The sequence below is a fragment of the Ochotona princeps genome, chromosome 12, assembly GCF_030435755.1.
Source record: "Ochotona princeps isolate mOchPri1 chromosome 12, mOchPri1.hap1, whole genome shotgun sequence".
In the NCBI taxonomy this organism is placed as follows: domain Eukaryota; kingdom Metazoa; phylum Chordata; class Mammalia; order Lagomorpha; family Ochotonidae; genus Ochotona; species Ochotona princeps.
In genome coordinates this window covers 67,793,258-67,815,165 of record NC_080843.1, presented here as the reverse complement: position 1 = coordinate 67,815,165, position 21,908 = coordinate 67,793,258, and the positions used below count along the sequence as shown (strand labels likewise).

The 21,908-nt window shown below is 47.8% G+C and overlaps 1 protein-coding gene and 1 pseudogene across 3 annotated transcripts in view; one reads left to right on the top strand and one right to left on the bottom strand.

The window, feature by feature from the left end:
* Nucleotides 1-10,984, top strand: part of IFT88 (intraflagellar transport 88) — a 106,820-nt gene extending 95,836 nt beyond the window's left edge. For 2 of the 3 annotated variants that reach the window (XM_004577591.4, XM_004577592.4), the window contains 2 exons: nucleotides 10,411-10,521; nucleotides 10,743-10,984. In XM_004577591.4, the coding sequence (XP_004577648.2) occupies nucleotides 10,411-10,521; nucleotides 10,743-10,864 (233 nt within the window). In that variant the 3' untranslated portion in view covers nucleotides 10,865-10,984. The remainder of the gene's footprint in view (nucleotides 1-10,410; nucleotides 10,522-10,742) is intronic. The other variant, XM_036493378.2, reaches the window with a different exon arrangement.
* Nucleotides 9,043-9,712, bottom strand: LOC131481598 (small ribosomal subunit protein eS10-like; annotated as a pseudogene).
* Nucleotides 10,985-21,908: the final 10,924 nt, after the last annotated feature.

Genomic DNA, 21,908 nt, shown 5'->3' with positions numbered 1-21,908 from the left:
TTTTATTACATCCTCAGTGTAACTGTTCCTATGAAGGTCTAATAGTTCTCTGCTGACAATATCTTATAAATCAGGCTAATGTGACTCAGTGAACAGAAATGCACTTCACAGTTGACTTTTTGAGAAATGTTCTTATATAAGAGTATGTGATAACTATGTTTCTTTTTCTTTTTTTTTTTTTTTAAAGATTTATCTACCTTCATTACAAAGTCAGATATACAGAGAGGAGGAGAGACAGAGAGGAAGATCCTCCGTCTGATGATTCACTCCCCAAGTGAGCCACAACGGCCGGTGCTGTGCCGATCCGAAGCCAATAACCAGGAAACCTCTTCCAGATCTCCCACGCGGGTGCAGGGTCCCAAGGCTTCAGGCCGTCCTCGACTGCTTTCCCAGGCCACAAGCAGGGAGCTGGATGGGAAGTGGAGCTGCTGGGATTAGAACCGGGGCCCATATGGGATCCCGGAGCGTTCAAGGCGAGGACTTTAGCTGTTAGGCCACGCTGCTGTTTCTTTTTCTTAGTGAAGGTTTTATGTTTAGATTGCAGCCCAGGGAAACAAATTCTTGGGCCCAGTGGTCTTCCTGTTGTTTTCCTGGCCTTGTTGGTGTCCCTGGCAGAGGGTGAACAGTTGTGCCCAGTGCACCCCAGGGACCAAGACAGCAGATGCTGAGAGCTGTTTGCATGTGTCCCTTGCACTGACTCCAGAACGGCCTGGTGGGCTAGGGACTGTCCTTTCTCAGAATGTCCTTCCTGCACGCTGTGACCCCAGTTTGGCACATCTCTTCACCCCAAAAATCTGGAGTGGGTTCTGCTGGACACCCTACCGTCTAACCACATGCAGCTTGCATATTCCAGAAAGGAAGCTTCTTAGTAATAAATGCTAGAAGAATGTTAGTGGCACTGTGACATAATGTCATCTTACAGTCACAGTTCCAGAAGCTTCCTGTGTGCTGGATAACCTGCTGATGTCACCTGTAGCATGTCCCTGTCTTCCCACAGGCATTCCCAAGCAGGTGGCCAGGGGACTTTGCTGTAGCAAGCCAGGTAGCAAGCAGGTGGTGCTGATGGGCCCCTGCTCCCGGATGTCACACAGCGGCCATAGACAGAGCACAGTGACCGGGTGTGGTGCTGTTCCCTAGAGCTGCCTCTGTGGCCACTGAAATTCAAAAGTCATAATTTTCATATGTCACAAAATATTTTTCCCCAGTCATTTAAAAATACTCAAACCACTCTCAACTCAGCAGATGTATATAGATGGACCAGATTTGGCCCACAGACTGCAGGTTGCTAATTGCTGCTCTAAGCCGAATTCTCCATACACACTCTGCCTGATGCCACACGGGAGCCAGAGTGTCCTTTTGGTCAGAGCACAGGTTTCAGCCATCATACCCACGTGGCAGGGACGAGAAGATTCTATTGCCAGAGAACTTGACACTCTCTGAGCTGTCGACAGCCCCTGCGCTCCACATCCAGCAACACGCTTCACACCAAAGCCGTGCCTTGAGTTTAGTCATCAGTTCCTTAGCCTCACTGTTCATTCCACGTTCGTGGAGCCTTTCCCCAGCTCACCAAGTCTGGTGTAATAGTGAGTGTCCTGGCTGCAGCCCAGTTTCCTCATCACAGAGTGAAAACAGCCTCCCTGGTAGACTTGCTGCTGAGAGGAGATGAGTTGCTACCTGGAAAACTGTGAACGCAATTCCCGACTTGGGAAAGTGCTTAGTTAGGGTGGACGAGAATGTGGAGACAAGGGAGTAGAAGGTGGTCCTGCTGCTGCCACATATGTGACCTCCAGTGCAGGGAATGTGTACAAAACATCCATGGCAGGGCCAGAGCACTGGCTCAGCTGGCTAGCTCCTCCACCTGCAAATGCCGGCATTCCGTATGGGTGCTGCTTTATGTCCTGGATACTCCCTGCTTGTGGCCTGGGAAAGCAGTGGAGAATGGCCCAATGATATGGTACTCTGCACCCACAGGGGAGTCACAGAGGGGGCTCCTGGCTCCTGGCTTCCTGTCAGCTCAGCTGCAGCCATTGTGGCCGTTTGGGAAGTGAACCAGAAGATGGAAGATCTTTCCTTCTTTATCTCTCCCCCTCTCTGTAAACGTGCATTTCCAATATGTAAAAATGTATATTCCTTTTTTGCATTTCAAAATATAAAAATAAGTGGGTTTTTTTAAATTAATGGAAAACTGCTATGAAAGAGACACAAATTTCAACTTTTTACACTAAAGTAAATTTTAGCTTTTTTTAAAAAAGGATGTTTTTTTATTGTAAAGGGAGATTCACAGAAAGAAGGCTGTACAAAGAGAAAGATCCGTCCTCTGGTTCACTCCCCAAAGGCCACAGTGACGGGTGCTGACCTGATCCGAAGCCAGGAGCCAGGAGCTTCTTCCGGGTCTCCCAAATGGGTGCAGGGTCCCAAGGCTTTGGGCCGTCCTCCACTGCCCTCCCAGGCCACAAGCAGGGAACTGGAAGGGAAGTGATGCAGCTGGAACACAAACCAGTGCCTGTATGCGATTCCAATGTGTGCAAAGTGAGGATTTAGCTACTAGGCTATAAAACTGGACCCAGATTTAGCTTTAATTCCATTCTTCCCAGACTTTTGGAAGTATCCTCATTGTCAATTTGAAAAGCTGAATATTCCAGTAATGCTATTATTTTTCATAATATTTATGACATTCTTTTTTTTAAAAAAAAGGTTTATTTATTTTTATTGGAAAGGCAGACATACAGAGAGGAGGAGAGATAGAGAGGAAGATCATCCATCCAATGATTAACTCCCCAAGTTACTGCAATGGCTAGTGCTGTGCCGATCTGAAGCCAGGAGCCAGGAACTTCCAGATCTCCCATGCGGGTGCAGGGTCCCAAGGCTCTGGGCCGTCCTCCACTGCTTTCCCAGGCCACAAGCAGGGAGCTGGATGGGAAGTGGAGCACCGGGATTAGAACCGGCACCCATATGGGATCCCAGCATGTTCTAGACGAGGACTTTAGCTGCTAGGCTGCTGCGCCGGGCCCATGACATTCTTCTTTTGTGGTTACCATCAGATGGAAATTATGAAAAGCACAAAAAATTTAGTCTAACATTGCACATATGCCTGTTTACATTCACATACATGTATACTCATGTGTCTAAAATATGTATTTTATAGATCTGTTAAAAATGTGCCAGCCTTGGTGTGTTGTTTATATGCATCTGAGCGCATCCGCATAGGTGCATTACACATTTTATTGGTTCTTTTCTCCTTTCCCTTTACATATAAATACCTTACGTAGGCACTTACGTTCCCAGCCATAGTAAGTACTGACTCAACGCGAGTATCCTTCGGCCTTCTATCCTCCTCCTCTGCCAGATGTCGAGGCAAGCATTTGGGGGACAAAGTATAATCAACCTGCCAACCAGCTTTGCTTCTGTCTCTGCTGAGCCCCTTCCAGGCGCACTCCACATGAGAACTGCTTATTTCGCATCTGTTTCCCAGTTGTTCTGGGGCGTGGCCAAGTTCCAGCATAGACTAGGAGTTAGTCGAACAGTAGATTCTTGCTGAAGATCCTTTGTGCTCCAGGGTCTCTTAATATGTACAGATATTTCATAGAAGTTGTGGGAAGTGGTTTTGAGTTCATTTTATTTTAGTGCAAAAAGTTATTTAAATCTGTGCAGCTTTCATAATGCACATGTCCATTATCTTTTTAAGAAGTCCCCACCCTCCATAAAAATTGAGTTTCATTTTTTTTCTCTAAAGTGAACTTAATTCCATGTCCAGGAACTCCTTGAAGTTCCCTTATAAACAGAAGTTTCCTCATACTTATGGAATGAAAATCTTCCTGTTTTGGGGCCAGGCGGCGTGGTCTAGCGGCTAAAGTCCTCGCCTTGAAAGCCCCGGGATCCCATATGGGCGCCGGTTCTAATCCCGGCAGCCCCACTTCCCATCCAGCTCCCTGCTTGTGGCCTGGGAAAGCAGTCGAGGACGGCCCAATGCTTTGGGACACTGCACCCGCGTGGGAGACCCGGAAGAGGTTCCAGGTTCCCGGCATCGGATCGGCGCGCATCGGCCCGTTGCGGCTCACTTGGGGAGTGAATCATCGGACGGAAGATCTTCCTCTCTGTCTCTCCTCCTCTGTGTATATCTGGCTGTAATAAAATGAATAAATTAAAAAAAAAAAAAAAAAGAAAATCTTCCTGTTTTAACTGCAGATGGATAGGTATTAGGTTAGAATATCATCTTGCGGATAGAAAAGAAAGGAGACTGAAAATAACTTTTGAAAGTGTCTGCTGTAGAATGAAATCAGAGATTGCTCAAAGTCATTTAAGTGTCGTTTAGAAAGTTAGTACCTTCGGGCCCAGCGCTGCGACCTAGCGGCTAAAGTCCTCGCCTTGAGCGCACCGGGATCCCATGTGGGCACAGGTTCTAATCCCGGCAGCTCCACTTCCCATCCAGCTCCCTGCTTGTGGCCTGGGGAAGCAGTCGAGGACAGCCCAAAGCTTTGGGATCCTGCACCCGTGTGGGAGACTTGGAGGAGGTTCCTGGCTCCTGGCTTCAGATCGGCACAGCACCAGCCGTTGTGCTCACTTGGGGAGTGAATCATTGGACAGAAGATCTTCCTCTCTGTCTCTCCTCCTCTCTGTATATCTGACTTCGTAATAAAAATAAATAAATCTTTAAAAAAAAAAAAAAAAAGAGGGCCCGGCGGCGTGGCCTAGTGGCTAAAGTCCTCGCCTTGAACGCCCCGGGATCCCATATGGGCGCTGGTTCTAATCTCAGCAGCTCCACGGCCGTTGCACTCACTTGGGGAGTGAATCATCGGACGGAAAATCTTCCTCTCTGTCTCTCCTCCTCTCTGTATATCTGAATTTGCAATAAAAATAAATAAATCTTCAAAAAAAAAAAAAGAAAGTACCTTCAAAAAATTAGGAACTAAGAAGGGACAGTGGATAGACTTCCCAGCTTGAAGTAGAGGGGAAAGTTGAAGAAATGTTGGCTACATATCAATTGGACCTTGAAAAACTAAGGGTTGGGCCCATCGCAATAGCCTAGTAGCTAAATCCTCTCCTTGCCTGTGCCAGGATCTCATTTGGGCACCAGTTAGTATCCAGATGCTCTGCTTCCCAGCTAGCTCCCTGCTTGTGGCCTGGGAAAACAGTAGAGAATGACCCAAAACCTTGGGACCCTGCACCCACGTGGGAGACCCGGAAGAAGCTCCTGGCTCCTGGTTTCAAATCGGCTCAGCTCTGGGTGCTGCAGCCACTTGGGGAGTAAGACAGCAAACGGAAGATCTTTCTGTCTGTCCTCCTCTCTGTAAATCTGATTTTCTGATAAAAGAAACAAATCTTTTAAAAAGAAAGGCAAGTAATGGCCGTTGTATTTGTCACCAAAAATAATATTGGAAACCTTGCATAAACAGTGCAGAGCATCATAGAAACCAGAGTCAGTGGGCCGTGACTCTGACAGGGAGTGGGTCAGAGGGAGGCCTGCAGGAGAGTGCAGAGCGTGGGGTGTCCAGCTCCGACACCAGCCCTAACACGGGGGCAGAGAGGGGCTCTGCTCTGGGCGCCCTGGCAGCCCGGTGCTGCGGGTGGGGGCTGGAGTGGTAGGCACTTCTGGGATGATTCCTAACACTCATCAAGACCTCTGCCATGTCCACGCCTTGTGGTAGGAACATTAAAGAAATGATCAGATTCCAGCATCATCTGCTATCTTTAATTTCTTGAGGCAGTATTTTGTGGTTCTCAGTACAGATGTCATTTTTAAAGACTTGTTTGTTGGACTGCTGCTGTGGCTTATTGGATGGTCACTTTAGGAAGTTTCATCCATTGTACACTTCAGACAGGAAGTAGTGCTTTTGTTTTGTCTTGTTTTGTTTTGTTTAGAGGAGGCTCAGGAAGAGAGGTGGATTTTCCTGGGTTAAAACCTTGAAAGTCAGATTGGTTAGGGGAAGAGTGAGGTAAGAAGTTGAAGGATTCAGAACGTGCTAGAAGAACCCGAGAGAGCAAGCAAGGTTGACAGAGGGCAAGAATGGAGGAAAAAGAAGGCCTGGACTTAGAAAATCTCTATTTCTTTGCCTTTGCAGTGACAGAAGTTACCTAGATCACGAAGAATTTGTAAATGAGATGTTCCATTTCCTGGCCAAGTTGAACCATTGTGTAATTGGTGTTAAGTCCAAACCATGTTACAGAAGAAACTTAGTGTGTATGGCTGGGTGTCTGTGTTGTAGGGTTCTTGAGATCTTTTGGGAGGCAGCCAAGTGACAGCTCTGTGGGAGGTTTGGACTCTCCAGCCTGGCTGTAAAGTCCAGAGCCCAGGGTGGTGGGATTTGCACAACCTCAGAAAGGGGTGACTTTGCAGTCTTCCCAGGCCTTTCGCTAGAGGGCTTGGCTGGACAAGGGGTCGTCCCCACCACCCACTGCATTCTGGAGGCTACTGCTTGCTGGAGCTCTTCCAGCTGGTACCAGGGATGCTGGTCCAGGACAAAGCCCGAGTGAGAGTGTGGAGAGGAACCTGTAGGGGGTTACGCTCAGCCAGTACCCGCAGCGAGCAGGAGGCTGCCGTTCATCCCATTGGTGTGCTGTGTGCAATCAACAGTGGCCGAGAGCCTGTAAGAGGTTTCCTTCACAAGCTAGCGTGACTCCGAGAAAAATAAAAGGCTGTGACCACTGCAGCTGGATATCCCTGAGCAGGGAGAGCAAACACAAGACGACTACCACCTCTGAACAGGAGAGGCGTGAAAGGCAGGATGGCAGACAGAGTCCAGCCCTGTTGGACAGCCTGGCTGGGAGGTGCCCCACGTGGGACTGGTGTTCGACAGTCACCCTGTGACCATCACTCCATTTGCCACAGAAACAGAAAGAACTTGGAGGAAGTAAAGGAGTTTGGGGTCTCGGCTCCTACCCAGAGCTGACTCTGATCAGAGACCAGGCGCTTCCATCCTCCCGGGTTCCCAGAGTGAGAGAGGCTTGCAGTTCAGGGTTTCCCTAATCAGGAGAGAGCCTGAGGAGCTGCTCCCTAGTGGGAGGCAGCCCAGCACGCTTCCACAAGGCAGGCAGCTGCATGAGGGGAACGCCCACTTGTTCGTTCGTTCATTCGTATGTTTGTTGTGCTGTCAGCAAATGGAGGAGCCTGAGTAAGAGAGGTGGGTTTTCCTGGGTTGAAGCCTTGGAGGTCAGATAGGTAGGGGAAGAGTGAGGTCAGGAGTGGGAGCGTTCAGAATGTGCTAGAAGAACCCGAGAGGGCGAGCAAGATTGCCAGAGGGGGAGCCTGAGGAAAGGGGATACGGATAACTATAAATTCTGTGATTCTAAGCAGTTTTCTTTCAAAATAAAAGTAGCATTTGAAATTTTCAGTGTTATTTGCTTGATAATTCAGATAAATTACTGTCACTGTTACTTTCTTAGCCTATGCGTTATGTAACTTCCCTGTAGGATGTAGTAGTTGTTTGTTACAACACTGAAATGAGTGTAACTGCCAAAATGCTATCAGTCTATTATGTAAGCATAAAATCCACCCAGGCGTGTGAATGCTTGCTGAGCCTGTACACCTGTTCATGTGTTCCTTCTTTACTCCATGAAAGGGATTGAAATGGTACAGTGACTGTTTACAGTGTGCTCCCACTGGCCTTTATGATGAAACTGTCTTAAAAACTGTATTCTCTGTGACCCTTACCTGTATGAATTAGAAATTAATTTTTCTGGTCATTGCTTTCCTCATCTGCAAAATTTAAAATACCAGTTTCTAAAAACAAAAGCTATATCAGCTTTTCAATTGTACAGTTGAAAATTTTTCAAAGGAAATTAGTTTTCATTTGTTAGACGTCAGTTTTTCCCTCCGGATTTGAATCCATCAGGCTGGGTGGGAATCATGCGCTAGCCTTTTGGAAGGTTTGGGGTTACCTGAGGGACACATCGGGGTTTGTATTTGTATCAACGAATGTATGGAGAATGGGGTAAAAGGGATGAAGTATTGCCTAGAACCATGGTTTTCAAGCTTTCTTGATCTCAGCTCTCTTGGGCAGTTTTAAACAAAATCCTTATAGAGTTCTAGATTGGGAAAGTTTGGCTTTATTCCAACAGAAAATCAGAGGAAAGAAAAATAATTAAAAACATACCGACACGTGTCACCACATTCAGTACTTTCAATTAAGGGGCTGAATTTCCAATAACTTCATGTTTTTTAAATAAGCTGATGGATTTTGAAAGATGAGAATTTGGTTTTTTAAAGAGTTTGTGTGTTTGTTTGAAAGAGAGTTGGGGATAGAAAAAGATCTTCCATCCACTGGTCCACTCCTCCGGAGGTTACAGCAGGCAAGCTGGCCAAAATCATAACTTTGATTTGGAACTCCAAATACTTGGGCCACCTTCTGTTGCTCTTCCCAGACTCTTAGCAGGGAGCTGCAGCAGCCAGGAATAACCGGTGCCCATATGGGACACTGGCATCACAGGTGGAGGATTAATCCTGTGCCACAACAGTGGCACCAAAGTGTGGGGATTTTTAAACACCATCTTGGTTTTTTTATTTTTTCCAAGATAAGTTATCAGAAAAATGAAAGTCAAGTAGTGTATACTCAAAAAAGGTCAGTGTAAAGATTGTCAAAAACATAATAAAAAAAAGTCAGTGTAGCTCACTGAGCTGTCATTGAGAATTAAAGTTATGTAACTTCTTAAGTGCTATTATGTGAATTTTAAAAGGAGTAAGTAACAGGTCTGACTATGAGAGTGGTTCCTGTGGGGGGAGGGGGGAACACGAGGAAGTGGGCGGGAGCATTAGCTTTGGCCAGCATCATTGGAGATGTTCCGCCTCCGTCATTCTATATGGGCATCAGCTGAAGTCCCATCTGCTCCGCTTCTGATACAGCTCCCTGCTAATGAGCCTGGGAAGACAGCAGCAGGCCACAGAGTGCTTGAACCTTGCCCCCTTGGGAGAGACCCGGAAGAAGCTCCTGGCTCCTGGCTTGAGCCCGGCTGGCCCCAGCTATCACAGCCATTTGTGGGGAGCCAATCAGCAGATGGAAGGCGACTTTCTCCGTGTTTTTCCTCCTGTATCTGAACTCTGTCCTTCAAATGAATAAAAACAAATGTTTTTCTAAGAAAGGACCAGTCTTCACAAGCTCAAGGAAAATGTATATTATGACGCATGAATTTCAGAAATGTTTTTACACCAGGCATGTTTTCTTTTCATTGCGTTTGTCCTTCCATAGCATTTGTTTGTTTGTTTGTGGCTATACGTTTATTTAACACAAAATAATCTCCTCCTCCAGCTTTACTTAGGTGACTTCCCATGTCCACAGCCAAATCCACCTCTAAACTGGAATTCGGTTGCTGACCCAGCCCCAGCCTCGGCTTTCTTGTCAGCACCAGGGGACACAGCACTCTGTCTGCCAGCTTCTCCTTGTGAGAACCCTGCAGTTCACTCCCCTCCAGGCCTCACGGCGGAGGCCCGCGGGTCTCTGCCAGCTACAGCGCAGGCTGGTGGGCACGCTCTCGGGCGGCAGGTGCAGGTAATTGCAGAAACACTGGATGCCCTCGTTGGTGAGGCACCAGTAGCGGTGTCTCCAGGCCAATTGCTCCTTCCCGTAGCCTCAGGACTTGAGGCCTTCATGACGTGCAGGTTGGGCACGTTCTTGTCTGCCAGCCCCGTTTGCTTGGGCGTGTGGATGTCCTTGTTGACCACCATCACTGCTTCCTCGAGTAGGAGTTCACAGATGGCAATCCGGTCCTTGGGCATCAGCATCGCGGCGGCTGCAGGGTCCGAGGCCAGCGCTAGAAAGCTCCATAGCATTTTTGAAGTCTCTTCTTTCATCTGTAATGCTGGCCGCGTCAGCCCTGCCGAAGCTCCTCAGTGACGCAGGCTCTGTCCAAAGGCAACCCTGACATGTTTGGGAGCCATGATCCCTCTCAGGTATTCCCATGTCTATATTGAACCACAGTCTAGCTTTCTAGGGGAAAATCTAACCCCTGCTCTGTGAGCATTCTCCAGATGCTTGGAGAAGGTGAGGGTATGGTGTAGGTCCTGTGCCCAGCCTCGTCTGCTGTTTCTCCTCTGATGTAGTTTTTGGGGCGCTCACCATCCTCGGTAAGAGGTTGATGATGCTTCCTTGCTCTGCTCTTGTGACTTCTGGATTGTTCCTTCTTTAGATGTTAGGTTATACCAGTTGGGGAGGTCTCCCAGATTCTATAAAATTGGGAGCTGGAACTAAGCATGTATCTGAAAGACTTCATTTTAAGATTGCTTGTAAATAATGCTTTATATTTTCCACAAGGGATTTCTTTAAAATGTTAACAAACGAAGATTATATCCATAAGGAATTGGCTTCCAAAGGAAGCAGCCTGCCTGCTTCTTGGCGAATGAGTATGCTGTGCAATGCGTCATGTAGTGTTACTGTTTGCTCAACGTGTTAAACAAATGCATTTTTATTTTTGTATTTCCAGATAGTGGCCAGAACTGTAGTGCCAGTAGTAAAAGTGAACGACTCAGTGCCAAACTCAGAGCTTTACCTGGGACAAATGAGCCTTATGAAAGTAGCAGTAACAAAGAAATAGGCAAGTGCTGGTTCTCCCCCGCCCAGTTCCCATAGGCATAGCAGGGCTACAGAATCCCGGTGAAATGGCGGAAGGCGTCACTGGGAATGACCGAACAATGCGATGCCAAAAGGCAGATCTTAAATGACTCGGGGACAGCATTTCTGTCCACTATGAGACTGATTGGCTTCGCATGTGTTTTATTCTTCCGTGTTCCTCTAACTGTCTGTTTTGAAACCTAGATGCTTCCTACGTGGATCCGCTCGGCCCGCAAGTAGAGAGACCAAAGACTGCAGCCAAAAAGAGAGTCGATGAGGATGATTTTGCAGACGAAGAGCTAGGAGATGATTTACTTCCGGAATAATATACACTTTAGTATGTTTCTCAACGAAGAAGTCACCCTAAAAGACGATATTCAGGTTGGACTTTGGGTTAAATATCCAAACTTTAATTTTGTACACGGGCAGAACTCTGATCAAGTGTATTCTGTTCTGGGAGTATGAATTTTGATACGATTTTTCTTCCTATGGAATACAAGTAGTGACCTTACCACTTCATGCCAGTGACTTCCTTACCCTTTTGCAAACTGATCCGTAGGAAGAACCCCCCCAACACACACACATCGGCAAGTTCGTGTATGTATTCACTGAAAGGCACCCTTATTACTGTCGTGTGTGTTGAGATTTCCTATTGGTTCATTGAAACACAGTGCTGTTGATGAATTCACCACATGGATTTCATGGCTTGCAGCCTTTGTTTAGACCTATTCCTGGTGAATTTTTGTTCAAGGTGAGTTCCTCGGGGTTTACAAACTCTAGGTCTTTGGAGTTTTGCCTTACGAAGATAACACTGATAAAATAGTGTATTTTGGAAGAAATCAAAAGTCTAATGAAAAAACACTCCAAGTCCTGCCCTGAGTGAACTTCTCTGTGATTCCTCTCCACGCTGGCCGTCGGTGTGGCCAGGGAGCCGCGTAGACCCCGTTGGCGCTTTGGGGCTGAGTGCGGGGCAGGACCGCCAGCAGTGTCCTTTAACAGCACGGCTGGCCAACGTCTAAGATGGCCAGAAAAGTTGCAGTAATGGGGCCATCAGAAGGGAGGGAGCGCTCATCTTTTATTTTTCTTGATTGGTACATTTATTAAATTTATTTAAAATGCAACTTACATATCATTGTGACTGTGTGGTATAATTAAAGATGAACTAATTTTAAGGGGCTCTTCACAAATATGGTCCAGATGGAAATAAAAAGTTACAACAGGAATGACTGAGGAAGGAAAGTGCCACTTCAGACCTAATTCCCTTTTCATTAACTTGCTAGGAAATAGAGTTTCACATTCTTTCCACCAGTATTCATGGAGGCCAAATATCACTGTCTTGAGGGCACACTGTAATCCCAAGAAATCTGTCCATCTTCTCAAAAATTTTTAAATTTTAATTGTGGAAGTCAGTTACTAAAGCCAGACTTGTTCATGACAGTTCTCACGCCCGTCCGGCACCGCGTCCTGGACGCTCTCCTGGGCCTGTTCCTCTGCAGGTGGAAGTGGAAACTGCAGGCAGGTCCTCCGGAGCGTGCACTCACACTTGACATCCAGGCTAGTTTTCTTTTTAACGACAAAAAATGTTTGTGTGTTTGTTTGGAAGGTAAGTCAGCAGAGAGAGAGAGAGAGAGGTCATGTGTCCTTTGGTTAACGCCCCGAAATGGTTGCAGCACTCAGGACTGGGCAAGGTGATTGCCCACGTGGCTGGCAGGGCTGCCGCTTCCCAGGTGCGTCCACACAGCTGGATGAGCTCAAGCCAGCGCTCTGACTCAGCGTCCCAGGCAGCTGCTCAGCATCCTGCACCGCAGCATTGGGCCCTGATGCCCAGTGACTCTTCAACAGACAGTGTGACCTGCAGCAAGGCCACATAGATGAAGATGTTCGTATGGTGAACGTGTGGCTCTGCCCCCACTCACTTCCCACCACAACATGGTGCTGTCCCCTGCTCAGTGGCTCGCAGAGGCTCGTGCTCACGCCAGACAACGGACCCTTCCCTGTTGTTTAACACCATCCCAGCCGTATGTCCGAGGAGGAATTGTACAACAGAGCCACACTCCCTCCAAATGGCCAGACATCCAACAGACGCAATAAACGTCTGCAGGAAACTATTCAACCTCTCTGGGATACAGCAGTGAACAAGACAGGACAAGAAGCACATCAAAGAACTTAAGCATTAAAGGACTTTAGATGCTGATACAGTTAGGAAAGGAAAATGAAATAATGCGATAGGAAGTGATTATGATGGAGGAGAAACTCTGAAAGGGGAATCATTTGTGTTAATGCTGGAAGGATAAGAGGAAAGCATTCTAGACAAGGAATCATAAGTACTTACACACTGAAAACAGTGACAGTAAGAGGGTTTGAGACCGACACTATGAGCAGTGTATTGTATGTAAGAAAGTGACAGGAGCTGAGGGGACCAGATCATGCAAAGCTTTAGAGTTTGCATAGTACTCTATACACAGTAGAGAAGTTCTCAAAAGATTTTATGGCAGGAGGGCGAGTGATATGTGTGTAGAACATACACACATATGGAGAGGAAAAGCTTCTATTCTCTGGTTCACTCCTTAAATGACTGCAAAGGCTGGGGCTAGGTCAGCCTGATCCAGGAACATTGAATTCCATCACGGTATCTCACATGAGAGATAGGGTCCCAAGTATTTGCACCGTCTGCTGCATCAGAGGTAGAACACCCAGGTAAGTTTAACCTCAGGGCTTGAGTGTGCAGACCTCCCAGCAACATAGCAGCTGCTGGGAGGACCTGGGCCAGGTTGGGCTCAATGCTTGGGGCCCTAGCCCCAGCCACCACTGCCAAGCAATGGGCAAATCCTAGGCCCAAGAGAATCCTCCCTCCACAGCATTTACACTGTGAAGAGATCTCGGGCAGTTTGGTTCCCTGGCTCCGCCCACCACCACCATCTTGGTGGGAGGGGCCTGGATGAGTTTGACCTTGGGGCTTAGGTGAACAGAACTCTCTGCAGCATGGCAGGTGCTGGGAATACCTGGGCCAGGGCAGGCCTAATGTTTGGCCCCTAGCCCCAGCCACCACTGCCAAGCAGTGGGCAAATCCTGGGCTACTGGGCTGCCAGAGCACCACTGGCAGTGGGCTTTGCTCGCTGGCTGCCCAGCAGTGAGCTCTGGGGTCTTGTGGGTGTGGAATTACTGCTAGGGACATCCATGGATAAGACCACTGTACATGTAGGTGAGGAATGAATCCTGAGGGACTTCCAACGACAGGACCACTGTACGTGCAGGTAAATGAGGGGACTGAGACCTGGTGGCTTGGAGGGGAGAGACCAGAAGATCTGTATGGGTCGGACTGATGCACCAGCCCACTTGGGAGTCCTGAGTTGGGCTTGTTAGCTTGGAGCATTGCTGACCACCACACGTTATTCCACACAAAAGCTAGGGCTGGGGACCATCCAGCAGGGCTAGGTCCCAGTACCTGACTGAATGTCAGAACAGGGGATGGGTCACATTAGGCAGGGCCATGATATAACCAGTACGCAAGAGAACCAGGTCCAAGGATTAGAGTCTGTGGGGGAATATGTGGGCCAAACCCTGTAGAAATATAAGTCCCAGTGGTTAGCTCAACGGTTGGGGTGGTGATAGGCTAAGCGAGGTGTGACCATGGAACCCACCAACACTCTCAGACACAGGGACCAAAACTAGTTTGGGCAGGTCCAGGCTGCAGCACCTGCATGTGCATCCTAAAACAGGGTATAGGGTGGGTCGGGTCGCATTCACCAAGCCAAGATGGAGGGGCAGGCCATACTGGGCAAGAGCCTAGCACCCGCTGGCATACATGAGGTCTGGGTCTGGAAGTGGGCCGAGTGGGGGAATTTGGGAAATTCCCCTAATAGGTCATAGCTTCCACTGGTGAGCATGTGGTCCAGGCCTGGGTATCGGGCAAGCTGGGAAAAGCAGCTCCCACTGTTGGCAGTTGTGTGGATTGGTTTTGGAAAGGGGTGAACTAGGCAAGGCCAAGCAAAATTTAACTCACTGTAAAGTGCAGAAACCAGGCTGTAGCGCAGATCATGCCAGGCTAGGCTGTCCCATCAACCGGTTTACATGAGCCAGGGGTCGGAGCAGACTGAGCAAAGCTAGGTACCAGCAACTGCCAGTGAGAGTTGGGACTGGGTGCTGGCTGGACCAGGCCAGGCCGCAACATCCAAAGGCAAAGGTCAAGACAAGTGAGGGACTATGCCAAGCTGGGTCAGAATAACCACTGGCACGTGCAAGATCTATGGCTGGGAACAGGCCTAGTTGGAGAGCAAAGGGGACCCCTGACTGGGTGGTAGTTCCCACTGGTGAGTGCAAGGGCCAGAATGGGGGTTACTCTCTGCTCTGGATGTGGCTACAGAGTCCCTTGGCAGAAGTGTGTACAAGGTCTGGGATGCGCCAGACTGGACTACATTTCAGCAACCACTGGTGCTCGTTAGAACCAGGGTAGGTGTAGGACAGTCTGGGCTAGGTCTCTGTCCGTGCTGAACCATGTATGAGCTGTGTCTGAGTGTGAACCAGGCTTAGCTGAGCTGTAGCACCCAACAGCAAAAGGTGGAATGGGTCAGGAAAGGCCATTGTTCCTGCTGAAGGTGAACTAAGTAGGGCTGGCCCATGGACCCATTGATGGACATGAGATCCTCGCACTGGAAGAGGTTCTGATGGAGGAGCTTGGGGAACTTCTCTGTCTGGACACAGTCCCTGCAGGTGAGCACAAGATTCATGGATAAAGAGAAGCCCAGACCAGGCTAGGTAGTGGTACTCACCAGCATACATTTGGCACAGGTCAGGGGCGAACCACACTGGGCCAGTTCATATCACCTGCTGGCAAATGGAGCACCAGAATAGAGTGTGTGCCAGGCCGTATTGGGCCACAACACAAGCTAGTTCACATGAGGGCCAGGACTAGGGGCCAGATGGACTGGGCTAGACTATAATCCCCACCAGTGTGAGCTGGAATTGGAAGTGGACCTTACCCAGTCAGGCTACAGAACCCACTGGCAAATGCCAAGGTGAGGCAGGCCATGCCAGACTGGGTTGCAGCACCCAACCAGCACACGTGAGACCCAGAGGGGCCGGCCTGGCAGAGAGGATGCATGGGGCTCCCCTGCTGGACCACCACTTCCACTGCTGAGCATGAGTTGGGATTGGAGCAGACCAGGCTGGGCAGGGCTACAACAACTGTTGGCCTCATGTGAGCTGGATCAGGGGAAAGCCAGGCTAGGTTGACTGTTCCTACTGGTTCATGCATAAGTGGGTATTGATTGGTTGTACTTTGCCACAGCATCAGCTGGCAGATGCTGGCACAGGGGGCAAATACTATCAAGTTAAACTGCAGAACCACCTGGAGAATGCATGATGCCGGAGAGGGAGTGGGTCTAGTAGGAAAACAGTGGGCACCTCCCACTTGGGTTGCCACTGACTGGAGAGCATGAGAACCAGGACTTGGGCAGGCATGGCTAGTCAGAGAATGGCACCCGCCGGCAAGTGTGTGGACTGGATAGTGGAGCTGGTTGGGTTGAACTGGGCTTCAATGCCCATTGACATGTATGAGAGCTGAATGGGATGTGGGACAGGCTGGACCAGTCTGCTGTACATAGTGGCAAGTGCGGGATCCAGGGCAGAGGGCTGGCCTGGTGGGGGTTATTGCAGGTCGCTCAAACTAGGCTGCAGCTCTGCTGGTTTGCATGAGGGCCAAATGTGTGGTGGGGCAGGATTGGGCTGGGCTGCAACACCCATTGGTTTGTGTAGAAGACAGGTCTGGAGACAGAACTGACCCAGCAATTCCAACATGTGCATAAGCTGACTGGGGCAAAGGACTATGTGTACAAGAACCAGGTCTGGGGTCACCTCAGATGAAGTTTCTTTGGGAATCCCCTCCAACTGAACTGCTGGACTCAGAATTCTAACCATGGAGAAAATTGCAGATTCCACGGTCTGACCGTGGAGTGCATGTGTCAGAGCTGGGCCTTCCCAGTGGCTTAGATGGAGCAGTAGAGAGCATATCCAGGTGCACATGGAGGATATGGCAGTCCATTGGAGCCTGCAGAGGACACCTGGTACTGCTATAATAGAGCATGAAGGACAGAACAAATCAATCAACTACCCCAGCCAAGTGTTGGCAGTGAATATCTGGGCAAACGGAGACTCTGAAGTTGACTGTATCAAGCTATGGATCCTGGAGAAAGTTCATCGTGCTTAGAGTGGCGAGATGGACAATAATTCAGAATTATTGAACTATCAAAGCCTCTTGAGCAGAACCTTCGGAGCATGCCCCACATCGGGGACCTGGGGTAGTGTCAGGTGGCTGCGCTCCATCCCAGGATACAGAGGTGTTTAAGAGGCTGGGTGTGGCTTCTCCTCTTGCCTCCCCTCTTCCCCCAGACACAGCAAGGAAAAACAGAAAATGTGGAAATAATGGTCTCACCTATCTTCCTGTAGCCCTTGACCCTTTTCACCCTAATTAACTGTGTAAAAATCAGCAAATAAACTAATAAATAGATCTTTAAAAAAAAAAAAAGAAAAAAACAAATGGAGGAAGGTTCACATGGTGGCAGACTAATCCTCAGCCTGCTAGTACCAACATCCCATATGGGTGCTGGTTCATGTCCTGGCTGCTCCACTTCCTATGCTGCTCTCTGCTTAAGGCCAGGAAAGGAAGCAGAGGATACCCCAAGTCCTTGGTCCCCTGCACCCATTTGGGATTCCTGGACAAAGCTCCTGGCGCCTAGCTTTGGATCAGGTTATCTCTGGCAATTCCAGTAATTTGGGGAGTGAACCAGCGGATGGAAAAATTTCTCTCTCTCTCTCTATCTCCCCCTCCATAAAATCTTCCTTCCAAATATAAGTAAGTCAATTTTTAAAAGACGTACTTATTTTTATTAAAAAGACAAATATACAGAGAGAACGACAGAGAAGGAGATACGGAAACGATCTTCTGTCTGCTGGCTCACTCCCCAACTGGCCGCAGCAGCCAGAGCTAGGCCGATCAGGAGCCCAGATCTTCTTCCAGGTCCCCTAGGTGGGTACAGGGTCCTAAGGCTTTGGGCCGTCCTCAACTGCTTTCCCAGGCCACAAGCAGGGAGCTGGATGGGAAGTGGAACAGCCAGGATATGAACCAGCGCCTCTGTGCAAGGCGAGGATTTAGCCACTAGGCTATTATGCCTGGCCCCAAAATAAATCTTAAAACACATACACACACACACATACATACTAATAAAACTAAAGGAGGGTGGGGTGACAGGTGTTGTAGGTTAAGCCTTTACCACAATGCTGGCATCTCATATGCGTGCCAGTTTGAGTCCCAGCTACCGCACTTTTTTTTTTTAATATTTATTTATTTTTATTGGAAAGGCAGATATACAGAGAGGAGGAGAGACAGAGAGGAAGATGTTCCATCTGATGTTTCACTCCCCAAGTGAGCGCAACGGCTGGAGCTGAGCCAATCCGAAGCCAGGAGCCAGGAGCTTTTCCAGGTCTCCCAAGTGGGTGCAGGGTCCCAAGGTGTTGGGCCATCCTCTACTGCTATCCCAGGCCACAAGCAGGGAGCTGGATGGGAAGCAGGGCCACCGGGATTAGAACCAGAGCCCATATGGGATCCTGGCGCATGCAAGGCGAGGACTTTAGCCACTACGCCATCGCACCAGGCGCCAAGCTGCTGCACTTTAATGCTTTGGAAAGCAGCGAAAGATGGCCCAAGTCCTTGAGCCCTGTACCCACGTGGGAGACCCTGAAGAGACTCCTGGATCCTGGCTTCAGTCTGGCCCAGCTCCAGTCCTTGTGGCCATCTCTGTGAGCTGAACACCAGCAAATGGAAGATTCCTTTCTCTGCCTCTCCTTCTCTCTATAAATCTACCTTTTAAATAAAAATAACTTTCAGAAAAATGAATGGAAGATAAACTATGATACTTGATTAATCCAAATTAAAGCAGGCAAAGGAGACCATACGGGCGGCAGCAGGATGGTGGGACTTAATTAGATTAATACGTACCATTGCTCTGTATCCAGGGGGAATAAGTTTCAGAACTCCAACCCCAAGAACAGCAAGATCTGCGGATGCTCCAGTGCTTCATATACACTGTTGTAACACACCTCTATACTCCTTTAAAATCCTCTCTAGGTTACTTGTAATACAATTTACTAATACAATTTAAGTGCTGTGTAAATATTTGTTGTGGAGTAATGACAAGAACAAATATCAATACATGCCCAGGAATTTCACAAATTGTTTTCAAACCTTTTAAATATGACTGGTTGAGGCTCTGGGAGGATCAAGTATACATTACATTAATAATGATAAATAAGAAAACCCAAAATAGGGCCCGGCAGCGGTGTGGCCTAGCGGCTAAAGTCCTTGCCTTGAAAGCCCCGGGATCCCATATGGGCGCCGGTTCTAATCCGGGCAGCTCCACTTCCCATCCAGCTCCCTGCTTGTGGCCTGAGAAAGCAGTCGAGGACAGCCCAAAGCTTTGGTACTCTGTACCCGCATCAGAGACCCGGAAGAGGTTTGAGGTTCCCGGTTTCGGATCGGCGCAGCACCGGCCGTTGCGCTCACTTGGGGAGTGAATCATCAGATGGAAGATCTTCCTCTTTGTCTCTCCTCCTCTCTCTGTATATCTGACTTTGTAATAAAAATAAATAAATCTTTAAAAAAAAAACCCAAAATAGGAATTGAATTAGTAAATATATTAGTAAGTACAGTATTATACATAGAATATTCCAATTAAATGACAAAGATCATCAGACTAGTGAAAAATAAGAGACATTTAAAATGTAAGACACTAAAAAAAATGAAATGTAGAGCACTAATAGGTTGAAAGGGGTGAAAAAGATATTATTCAACAATTTCTGGTTGGAGTGGGTTGAGAGAATTTAGGAACAGAAACAATTCAGTGTCGTGCTAGAAATGGAAACAGAGCAATTTAACTGCAGCTAGAGAGGATCCAAGACCAAGACAGGTCCATCAAAGACATTAGGAAAAGAGGTAGGAGTAGGAGCTTGAACACACTTTAGTGCATGTGGTGGTAGGAAAAAGTGCAACAGCTCTCATCTGTCCGCAGAAGGAAGGCCAAGTGCAGTCGGGCTGTGATAGAAGGGACGTGACTTAGTGATCTTGGGAAATGGGAATAACTGGGAAAGCATAATAGGAGACTTGTGGGTGTTCACCTGAGAAATGTGGTCATAAATTAGAACTGAGCCGTGTCGGCACAGTGCTGATTTTCTAACAGTGTTCAGACTATCCCAGGCGAGTGTCACAGGAGACCAGAAGACCAGAGGCAGATTGTTCACAGGCAAGTAGCAGTCGTGTCGGCTTGTGAAATCTGACCTAGACGAGAAGGGAAAGAAGACTGAAAGAGGAGACGGTTAGTGAAGAGCGGTAGTACGATTGGAGGGGATGAGGTCAGGATTGTAGCCGTGGTTAGAGAGAGATCCGTGGACAACAGGATATTTGACATTAGACTTTGCGTGTGGTTGGTCACTGCGGACAGTGCCTGAGATAGGACCTTAGGACTTGATTGTTGACAAAAGATGAAAGGAAGCTGCAGCTAACCTTCTAGAAACTGGCCGTGAAGTCATCTGTGTGTAGGAGAAAGTGCCAGGAATGATGAGGAAGACTCATGGAGGATCCAGGTGCTGAACTCATCAATGACTAATAGGAGTGACCAGAAGAACAGAAATGACAGGCGCAGTGGGAAAATCCGGGCACAGGCCTCTACACAAAACAAGTGTGGACAGATATTTTATCAGTCATTCATGAAGATGAATGTGGAAGTAGCCCAGTACACTTTGCCTTTGGGAGTTACTGTGCCCAAAAATGATTTCGAAGATTTTCCCCAGCAGATTGGTTCATGCCAAAGACGTTTACAGCCGAATGGGCAAAGAGACGACCCTGTTGGAGAAAGAGGAGCCACACCAACAGAAACATCTTCAGCGCCAAGCACTGCAGGTATGTTCATTTCCAAGGAACATGACGAGCCTGGTTTTGAGCATTTTGTTTGTCTTTTTGTCAATTGCGTGTCTTTAATCTGGGCTTGATGATTGACATGTTTATCTTGTTATCCTGGAAAATATCTTAACACTGGAACGGAATTCATTATAGAGAGCTGAAAGACTGCCACCGTTTTATGACTATTTCTCCAAGCTCTTTAGACTCACAAAGGTGAATTTTGTGTTCTACCAAGTAGATGTGCACTTACAGTAATTTTTGACATGTCACAAAATGAAAATAGTTGAAAGTATTTTTCGTGCCCACTTCCAAGAAAATAAAGGAAAAATGGGTTGCCATGGTATCAGGCAGTAAAAGATATTTTATTGAATCATAGACAGACTTGGCAGCCTGGCACGGTCACCTTACACGTAAAAGGATGCCATAATGAAACGTGTTTAATGTTCTCTTCTGAAGAACTCCCACTTGTTTTCAAATATAAAGGTAATTTAAAAGTTCGTGGAAAATGAAGAGATGTTTTGGTGCAAAGAAAATATTTTTCCAAAGTGATTTGTCTGGCATAAAAACAAGCGTGAATGGGGAGGCTAGTTCTTTAAAAAAAAAAAAAAGATATATTTATTTTACTTTCAAGTAAACTCAAGAGTTAAAGAGAGAGGTCTAGAGAGACCTTCCATCCTGTTTCACTCCCCAGATGGCCTCAACAGAATTGGGCCAATCCAAAGCTAGGAGCCAGACACTCCTTCCAGGCGTCCACATGGGTGCAGGGGCCCAAGGACTTGGGCCATTCATGATTTTGAAGGGCAGAGTTAGAGAGACAGAGAGAGCTTCTGTCTCCTGGTTCACTGCCCCAAACGACTTCAAAGGCCACAGCAGGATTGATCTGAAGCTGGGAGCCAGGCCTTGGACCATCCTTTGCTGCTTTCCCTGGCCATTAGCAGGCGGCCAGATAGCAAATAGGGCAGCCAGGACTAGAAACATTCCTCATAATGGGTGCCAGCACTACAGGCTAAACATTAGCTTGCTACACCACCACACCTTGTCCAACAAGAAATTACTTTTTAAACCCACACATAAAGGGATTTTTAACAAGTTGACAGAATACCCAGAGCATGAAGAAGCTGTGCACAGATTTCAAAATCATTTTGCACCAACACATTTTTCCTTTGCGTTTTTTAAGATTTATTTTTATTATAAAGTCAGATATACTGAGAGGAGGAGAGCTAGAGAGGAAGTGGAGCTGCCGGGATTAGAACCAGTGGCCATATGCGACCAATGCGAGGACCTTAGCCACTAGGCCACGCTGCCGAGCCCTCCTTTGCGTTTTTATTCACTAACATGAACAGCAGAGAGAGGGCGCTCTCCCATCTCATTTACTCCCCAAGCAGGGAGCCTTGTCACCACTCACTGCCTTCCACATGAGC